This window comes from Hemibagrus wyckioides, linkage group LG13 (assembly GCF_019097595.1).
Source record: "Hemibagrus wyckioides isolate EC202008001 linkage group LG13, SWU_Hwy_1.0, whole genome shotgun sequence".
Taxonomy (NCBI): Eukaryota; Metazoa; Chordata; class Actinopteri; order Siluriformes; family Bagridae; genus Hemibagrus; species Hemibagrus wyckioides.
This window is the reverse complement of record NC_080722.1, coordinates 9,082,634-9,092,540: the sequence shown is the minus strand read 5'-3', so window position 1 is coordinate 9,092,540 and position 9,907 is coordinate 9,082,634. Positions and strand designations below refer to the sequence as shown.

General features: G+C 37.2%; 1 protein-coding gene across 3 annotated transcripts; it reads left to right on the top strand.

Moving 5' to 3' along the window:
• Window positions 1-2,933: 2,933 nt before the first annotated feature.
• On the top strand, window positions 2,934-6,719 carry oxld1 (oxidoreductase-like domain containing 1). Of its 3 annotated transcripts, XR_009206293.1 has the most exons (3): window positions 2,977-3,069; window positions 4,385-4,812; window positions 5,821-6,719. XR_009206293.1 is itself a non-coding variant. In XM_058405542.1 (2 exons), exons 1-2 carry the CDS (start codon window positions 2,992-2,994, stop codon window positions 4,754-4,756), a joined length of 450 nt encoding a protein of 149 aa, XP_058261525.1. In that variant the 5' UTR covers window positions 2,977-2,991; the 3' UTR covers window positions 4,757-6,719. The 3 variants fall into 3 exon arrangements, 1 of the variants encoding a protein (XP_058261525.1); XR_009206294.1 differs by lacking the exon at window positions 5,821-6,719 and having other exon boundaries at window positions 2,934-3,220; window positions 4,385-4,523; XM_058405542.1 differs by having other exon boundaries at window positions 4,385-6,719.
• The last annotated feature ends 3,188 nt before the right edge of the window (window positions 6,720-9,907 follow it).

Here is a 9,907-nt window from a genome sequence, read left to right as displayed (position 1 = left end):
AATCTATGAGATGTCAGATTTTTGTTTTAGTTTATTAGGGGTTTTTTTTCCCAATAAAATCTTTTTCTATCTATCTATCTATCTATCTATCTATCTATCTATCTATCTATCTATCTATCTATCTATCTATCTATCTATCTATCTATCTATCTATCTACACACACACACACACGCACACACACACATATATATAGAGAGAGAGAGAGAGAGAGAGAGAGACAGACAGACAGACAGACAGACAGACAGACAGATAGATAGATTGCTCCATTGCTTCTTCATTGTATGTGATGTAAAACTCCTAACTCATGACTCATAATGGTAGCATTTCACTTTAAGGCCCTTTTAATGACCTAATTATTTTACACATTAGTTAAATTGAGTGAGCCATGAACTACAGTATTAATACACAATAAGTATCATGAACAAAGAAACTAACACTATTGTGTTCATTTGTTTTTAAATAATGAATAATCAACACCAACACTGATTCACACCTGGAGACAAGAACCATCAATATTTTGTAACATGCTGAAAAGTATTGTTTGCTGCACCACCATGGTACAGTCTGTACCATTGTTGCCTCTTGCTGGTTATTGTCTCTTTAGAGCTTGGCAAATTCTCAACAAGTCCATATAGGTTTTCTTTGGCTTCCCTGGTTTCCTCCCATCTCCCAAACACATGTAGGATTGGCTATGCTAAATTGCCCCTAGGTGTGAACGTGTGTAACGTGTGAGTCAATCCTACTTGTACCCAGTGTTCCTGGAATAGGCTCCGGATCCACTGTAACCCTGACCAGGATAAAGTGGCTACTGAAGATGATGGCATGAATTAATAATTTATGTGGACTTATATTTAGTCATGGATTGAGTTCACTATTTACTAACATTCCCAATAAAAATGTGTTCATTGTTATTAACATTACCTATGATTGATTAATTATGGTTTGTTCATGTGTAATAATGCCGTCAATCTTAAAGTAAATCACACTCATAACACTATGTTGCACGGTTTAACAAGCAAGGCTTTATAGGAATGGAAAATTGACTTTTCTTATGTGCGTAAGTGTGTTATAAATAAACCATTTTCCATTTTGTCACAGTATGTTTCAAAATATTAGGTCTTGTTTCTGGTTCAGCCGGTTTCTGGATTATTCTTCCAGTTTAATTCTGGACACGCTTATCTTGTATGTTTTGGCATCCACTATTATGAAAGGAAAAATCATAGGGGTTTGTCAGTGAAATATAAAATTAATAACAGACAGTTGATTCTGTACCTATATAAGTTCGGGCTGAAAATGAGCCATGTTTATATCTTTAGCTTCGTGTGAAACAGGATACCAGAGAAAAATACACCCTTTGGGATAACACCTATTTAATAATAATAATAATAATAATAATAATAATAATAATAATAATAATAATAATAATAATAATAATAATAATAATAATAATAATACCAACAACATCAACATTTGCCTCACTGAGAAACTCGACTCATTGTTAAGGTTAGTGTTAAAGAATTAGACATAGGTGCCCACTTACAGCCAATAAGCCATTCAACCCTTGGTCTGCTGTACCCATGGATGAGCTTGGCACTAAGTCCTTGGCTCAACAACGCAATACAAATTACAGGCAGCAGCACGGGCAGGCTATAGGTCTCGGGAGATGCTGTGAGTCGTTTCTATGGCCATGCTTGTCAAGCATGCAGGCCTTTGGGAGTACATGACTGCCACTCTCTCTCACACAAAAACACTTCAATGAAAGATTAAACATAAAAACCTGCTATCAGTATAATAAAGGGCTGCCACTTCAAAGTCCTGTGTCCTTAATGAAGAATTGGATGATGTTACACTTTCCAACACACCAGACTAGTTTAGTCAATATCTTTGTAAGTACACAATAGATTCAGAATTGGCTATAAACCTTTAAAGGCCAAATGTAATGATGAATAATAAAGGGGCGAAGAACTTAAAGAAACAAGCAACTGAGATTATTGATTAGCTTATTGATTTTTTTTACATGTCCCTGTCTGTCTGTCTATCTATCTATCTATCTATCTATCTATCTATCTATCTATCTATCTATCTATCTATCTATCTATCTATCTATCTACATGTAATGTTGTTTTAGTTCCACTGAAACATTAATGCTATTATATTTATCTCATGCCAGTTAGGAGTTTCAGTAGTTCAGTTCAGTTCATATTAATTCAATTTGTTGGATTTGTTGATATGAATAATGTATTTAGTCGTTACAGTATTGCCAGAGCATTGAAATAATTAAGAAACTATGCCCAGGAGTGGAAAAAATACAGAGGAAATGTTGTATGGGTACCATGTCTAAATAAATAAATAAATAAATAAATAAATAAATAAGATATATTCTCAAGTATTATAGTGTAAATAATTTTTGACCAATAAGGGGTGTGTGCATGTATGTATGTATGTATGTATGTATGTATACATGTGTGTGTGTGTGTGTGTGTGTGTGTGTGTCGGTCTCTGTGTATTCATCTTGCACTGTTTGCACACATGCATTGTGCACTGTTTTGTCTCCTGTAGTCCCGTGTTTTATGTAGCTCCAGGGTCCTGGAGGAACATTGTTTCATTTTACTGTGTACAGAACCAGCTGTATATAGTTTAAATGACAATAAAAGCTTCTTGACTTGACTTATTTATTTGTTTACAAATTCACTTATTTTAAAAAAGAATTAATTTATTTGAACATTTTATTACTTTAAAATAACTTGATTCACTTATTTGATTCATTTAATCATATCACTATTTTTGGTTTGTTTATTATTAGATATATGTTAACTCTGGCTTGCTGATTAGTAAATGTTTGAATAATGTTTATAAAAATATATTTATAAAGACACTTTCTAGACTTTCCAGTCTTTTAATGTCCTCTACCGAGTAACTGTGGTATCACAGGGCTGAACATGTCCCGCCCACCATGTGCCTGTCAAAATTTACTTCATTCTGATTGGTCAATGGAGCTGTACCTCAATCACAGTGGAGGTCATGTATGCGGTACCAAAATAACAGCATGTCCTGTGCAGCACGAGCAGGTTCGCCGGTACAAGGCTGATATAAGGCTGTTTTTGTCTTCGAGGACTTTGTTGGTCGACATAATATTATGCTGCAACCCTAGGTTTTTCTTTAATTATGTTATTTATTTACCGGATGTCTCTAAATAGCGCTTCACCATGTTTGAAGAGGGTCTGTATCTTGTCCTAGTAAACCGGAACTAAACAAACGAACGGGTTTTCTTGTTGTTGTTGTTGTTGTTGTTGTTGTATGAGAAATTGTGTGTAAACGAACGCTATTTTGAACAGATCGTCAACAGAAACTTTAAAGCAAGTCTGTAAAAGCTGGCTATGTATTTAATAGCATATGAGATCAATTAAACATGCTTTACATTTTGATTCATTGCCCATAAGCCTCAATGTATATTACAATGTATTTAATTGTATACTCTCAATATACTCTATATTGACAAAAAATTTGGGACACCCCTCCAAATCACTGAATTCAGGTGTTGATTTTCAGGGGTTTGGGCTTGGCCTCTTAGTTCCAGTAAAAGGAACTCTTAATGCTTCAGCATACCAGGACATTTTGGACAATTTTGTGCTCCCAACTTTGTGGGAACAGTTTGTTCTAACATGACTGCGCACTAATAAACAAAGCAAGGTCATGGATGAGTGAGTTTGGTGTGGAGGAACTTGACTGGCCTGCATCCTGACCTCAACCCAATAGAACATCTTTGGGATAAATTAGAGAGGTGACTGCGAGCCAGGTTTTCTCATCCAACATCAGTGCCTGACCACACAAATCTAGAGGAATGGTCAAAAATTCCCATAAACACACTCCTAAACCTTTTGGAAAGCCTTCCCAGAAGAGTTGAAGCTGTTATAGCTGAGAAGGGCGGGCCAACTCCATATTACATTCATGTACATGTAAAGGCAGACGTCCCAGTTTTGGCCTGACTTACAGTGTCCGCTCTAATTCATACCAAAGGTGTTCTATCAGGTTGAGGTCAGGACTCTGTGCAGGCCAGTCAAGTTCCTCCACACCAAACTCACTCATCCATGTCTTCATGGACCTTGCTTTGTGCACTGGTGTACAGTCATGTTGGAACAGGAAGGGGTAATCCCCAAACTGTTCACACAAAGTTGGAGCATGAAATTGTCCAAAATGTCTTGGTATGCTGAAGCATTAAGAGTTCATTATACTGGAACTAAGGGGCCAAACCCAACCCCTGAAAAACAACACCTGAATTCAATGATTTGGAAAGCAGTCCCAAAAATTTTGGCAATGTAGTCACACATTCTCTGACACACATTTGAAAGTAACTTAAATGTATTCTCTCATTTTTTTGCACAGCTGTTTATCTTCCACTTGTCACAAATAAGGAAGAAACCCTTCTACATCAGTACCATATTTCCCCAAAGCAGTTCTCTACACTGTACTCCTCATCACTTTCGGTGCAAAAGCCTGGCTCCATGCACGTCCCAGTCCTCAGCTACTGTAACACAGAGATGTACAGACACGGCAGACCCGGGTCCTCCACCTCCTCCAACTTGCTGCTGTATGAGCGGCTGCCATAACTGCGTGTGGATCGAGTATGCTGCAGAGCTGCTGAAGTACTACAGTGATGGTGGAGAAAAAGCACTGGCTGCCATGGAAGACCATGTTCATGACGAGAATCTTAAGACTTACCTCAAAATGGAGATCAGGCTACTAAAGAAATCGTGATTTTCATACTATGTATCCCTTGGATGTCTTTATTTTTTTTTTGTACCTGTCACAAGGTGAAAGTTATATGAGATAGAAATGACACCTTAAAAGAGTGTCATTGAATGACACTGACTCTTGAGCCAGTCTTGCTTGTAGTACCATGGGTCAGTTTGCAAAAGCCTTTGAATGTGCAATACTTAAAGTGTTATTCTTTAATACTAGAGTCCATATCTGATACATCCATAAACATACCTGATCAACCATTTATTACACAAACGCCCATGTATTTAAATAGACTTTTTAGAAGTGAATATTTTTCAGTTTGCATTTGCTTTAATGCATTTAGCAGGCACTTTTATCAAAAGTGATTAGCTCAAAGTTAGGGACTTACGTAAATCGTAAGGCAGTCCTATCTTATGACCTCTAGCTCAGAACTCCAAGAAATACAGGTTTCAAGTGTATAAAAGTTTATGCATATGCTTATAAATAATATCATAAATAGATACTCTGTGTGTCTAAGGGAAAAGGGACCATCCACACCCCTGATAAGAATTAATATGTATATTGTGTTTGGTTATGAAACATGTGGGAATAAACCAAGTAGAGATGCTTAGTGTGTCATGCAATGGCATTGTCTGTATCTGCATAGTGCTCTAAATATTCATGTTTTTAAATGAAATATATTCTGGCTCTGACAGTTCCTCAACCCCAGCTCAAGAGATGTGACTGCACAATTGTTTATTAATCATGCTCACACACCTGTTTGTAGTATTTTCTAATGGACTAACCTGGTTCTGTTCCAGGTAAGTGGTAGATAAGTGTTTAAAGTGTTGGTCTACTGATTGGAAGGTTGTGAGTTCAAATCCCTGGTCCATCAAGCTGCCTCTGAGCAAGGCCCTTAACCCTCAATTGCTCACTTGTATCAAATGAGATAATAATAAAAAAGTCACTCTGGATAAGGGTGTCTGCCGTAGCCCTGACTGGGCAGTCACTAAGGATGAAGGATTGACTGCTAAATGCACCACAAAGCAACCCTACTGTATGTTAATGGCAACAAATGTGGTCTTTCTTTGTCCCACAAGCTCCACATCTGACCTTTCAACCTCACAAATTTAAAAGCCTTGTACCTGAGTGACCATTTAGCTGTCTGCAGGATTCCAGTCTCAATGCACACCAAGATACTCAGTGTGGCCAAGACTTCTACAAAGTAATGCACTTCCTATTCATATTTGCTTGAATCTGTTTAGAAGACATTTGTTCATTGTATTGTGCTCATAATCAGTTACATGCAAACTTTCAAGGTAGCCTGAACAACTGAACTGGGAATTTCCAGAAGGGTAAAGTATCACACTTTTTTGACAGGTTGCAGATTAAATATTTATTATTAAGAATTTAACTACAGTCTTTATTTATTGTAAATGATGTATATGTGCTTTATTAAAATGACAAAATATATACGATTATCTCCATGATAAAAGTGTGCTTTCTTTACCACTGGCTATTTTCAGTGATCAAATCTAGAAGTGCACAGCTGACCGACGGCTGAGTTACTAATTCATCCCGAAGGTGTTCTATGGCGTTGAGGTCAGGACTCTGTGCAGGCCAGTCAAGTTCCTCCACACCAAACTCTCTCATCCATGTCTTTATGGACCTTGCTTTGTGCACTGGTGCGCAGTCATGTTGGAAGAGGAAGGGGCCAGCTCCAAACTGTTCCCACAAAGTTGGGGGCATGAAATTGTCCAAAATGTCTTGGTATGCTGAAGCATTAAGAGTTTCTTTCACTGGAACTAAGGGGCCAAGCCCTGAAAAAAACACTTGAATTTGGAAGGATGTCCCAAAACCTTTGCCAGTATAGTATATTGAGAACCATATGTATTGATTTTTCACATGGGGTTGTCATACAGAATTTTCAACAGATTCGTTGACATGCATGTACATCCATTTTTTATGAAGCCTGTAATAAACTGTTGTAATAAATTGTTATTCTGTCGGTCGCGCTTTCTGTTCAGGGTCACCACAGTGAATGTGGTCTGCATATTTAATTTAGCACAGGTTTTACTTCCCGACACAACACTCCCATTTTATCCAGCCTTAGGGCCAAAAAATGTATAATTAGTACAAATTGTAAGTCACTTTTCTTTAAAGCAGTGTCTTCTTATTGGCACATTAGATGTACAAAAGACATACATCTAGAGGTATTTTATAGAAGATTCTGTTATTTGAAGAAACTGGTTATCAGATTTACATTGGGAAATGGCTCGTGTGATTCTGAAAGCAAAAGTACCAAAGCAAACAGCACAGGTTTTGTTTAATGGGACAAAATAATCCTTACCAAAAGCTCACCTGATCTAATCAATGTGTCTCCTTTAATTTAGGTGCTTCAAGCTGGATTCACTGCTTTGGTTACCTAATGTGACATCACTGGGGGTGAATGTTAATGCAATCACAACATTTCTATTTTATCAGTTTCGTCAGTTATTTTCAGTTAAATTGGGATATAAGTCTACACACCCCTGTTATAATGGCAGGTACTTGTGGTGTAAATGTCATAACCTTAATGCTAAACGCAATCAGAAACATCTTAGAAAATAAAATAGGAAGAAAAAAGTCACTTCACCAAGAAAACACCATACCTATGGTGCAGCATGATGGTGGCTGGATCAGGCTTTAGGACTGTTTTTGTTCAGCCAGAACTAAGGCTTTTATCAAGGTGAAGGAATCGATAGAATGAATAGCTACAAATACCAGCTGATTTTAGTGCAAAACCTTCAGGTGTCTGCCAGTAATGCTGATTGACTGAAAGACTGAAGGTGCTTCAACACGGTGTGAGTTTAGGGGTGTGTAAAATTTAGCGACTCAGTTATTGAATGCTTTTAATTATATTGTATGTTTCTGATTTCTTTGTTAAAACTTGTCTAGGGGGTGTGTAGACCTTTTTTGGATATTGATCCCCCTCGTGCACACACATGGCAAATTAATCTAGAGCATGGATATGAGATCAGAGGTGGGTAGGCGTCCCTTTCCTAATCTGCTGAGGGGTCAGAGGATAAAACCTCCCCAGCAGTAGGCTCTTTCTGAGAAAGCCCAGCGTAGCCACCCACACCTCCAGCAGAGACGGAGAAACATACAGCGAGAGGTGCTGCGCACATTCAGGCTGGCAGTTAGCTGCAGCGGTGAGTAGAGATTTAGAACCCTGTGGAACATGGAATCCTGAATAGAGGTTTTCTAGAATACTGTTGTTTATGAAATCATAAACAGGTTTCTAGAAATTAATAGAACATTAAACTCAATAGAACATGGAATCCTGAATAGAGTTTTAGAACTCGGTAGAACATGGAATCCTGAATAGAGTTTTAGAACATGGAATCCTGAATAGAGTTTTAGAACTCGGTAGAACATGGAATCCTGAATAGAGTTTTAGAACTTGGTAGAACATGGAATCCTGAATAGAGTTTTAGAACATGGAATACTGAATAGAGTTTTAGAACTCGGTAGAACATGGAATCCTGAATAGAGTTTTAGAACTTGGTAGAACATGGAATCCTGAATAGAGTTTTAGAACTTGGTAGAACATGGAATCCTGAATAGAGTTTTAGAACTTGGTAGAACATGGAATCCTGAATAGAGTTTTAGAACATGGAATCCTGAATAGAGTTTTAGAACTTGGTAGAACATGGAATCCTGAATAGAGTTTTAGAACTTGGTAGAACATGGAATCCTGAATAGAGTTTTAGAACTTGGTAGAACATGGAATACTGAATAGAGTTTTAGAACATGGAATCCTGAATAGAGTTTTAGAACTTGGTAGAACATGGAATACTGAATAGAGTTTTAGAACATGGAATACTGAATAGAGTTTTAGAACATGGAATACTGAATAGAGTTTCAGAACTTGGTAGAACATGGAATACTGAATAGAGTTTCAGAACTTGGTAGAACATGGAATACTGAATAGAGTTTTAGAACTTGGTAGAACATGGAATACTGAATAGAGTTTTAGAACATGGAATACTGAATAGAGTTTCAGAACTTGGTAGAACATGGAATACTGAATAGAGGTTTACAGCTTGGATTATGATCTTCTAAATATATTCCTAGATATCGGGAATATGGAATGCTGAGAAAAGTTCTGGAATACATTGAAGGATAAGGATAGCAAGATTTACAACCTTGATGCAGGAGATCCTGTTCTATTCTATGTAGTGAAGTTGAAAAACACTTCATTCTTGTAATGGAATTAAAACTTCGGTTGAATTGTACTAGTGGTGCATCACTAGTGGGAGCGTTCATGCCTCATGGCTCCATGGTTCCGAGTTTCCAATCCCGTACTGGGGTTAGTGCCTGTGTGGAGTTTTGTATGTTCTCCTCATATCCATGTGAGTTTCCTCTGGATTACTTCAGTTTATTCCCACCTGTACTGACACACATCTAGAACGCATTCCTGCCTCATGCTCAGTATTCCCAGAATGAGCTCCGGATCCATTATCCACCCGGAACAGGATAAAGCAATTCCAGAAAATGAATGATTTAATTAAATTGCAGTCTGTGGAGAATTAGCAAAGCAAATTTCTCTCAGAAATGAATTTCTCTAGTGATTAATTTTGTAGGTTTAATAGAGTTTGTTTATTGTTTGGTTTTTGAAATTCAGTCATTTTCCCACTCAAATTATTTTTCAATAACAAAAACCTTTAGTAATAATAATCATCATCACCATCATCATCATCACCATCATCATCATCACCATCATCATCATCATCATCACCATCATCATCATCATCATCACCATCATCACCATCATCATCATCATCATCATCATTACAAATCAGTTTTCAATATATCAATACTTATTAGATACACTTATATATATGATCATTTTTTTCTATGCAATATTTTTGTTTCTAAAATCGACATAGCTCACACCATGGCATGTGTAGAGATTAATATCCTGTATACTGTAATGTATTGAGCCAAGGCAGAGTCAGTCTGTCAGTCAGATCACTGAAGGAGATCAGCTCTGGACAATTCATTTGACTCAGCTCTTTTCTGACAGCTTTAGTACATCCATCATTGTCCCTTTGTGTAATAAGATTAGTTCATGTAGCACTGGGGATCTTATTAACTTGAGCCCTGGATTAGATAAACTGGGTCACCCCTGGGCTGTACTCCTGT

Excerpts from the sequence above, each read along its gene's own strand:
- oxld1 (XM_058405542.1), top strand. The coding sequence starts at position 2,992 with ATGGAGCTGTACCTCAATCACAGTGGAGGTCATGTATGCGGTACCAAA. Across the intron at positions 3,070-4,384 it reads GTCCTGTGCAGCACGAGCAG|CTGTTTATCTTCCACTTGTC; the intron begins GTTCGCCGGTAC and ends TTTTTTGCACAG.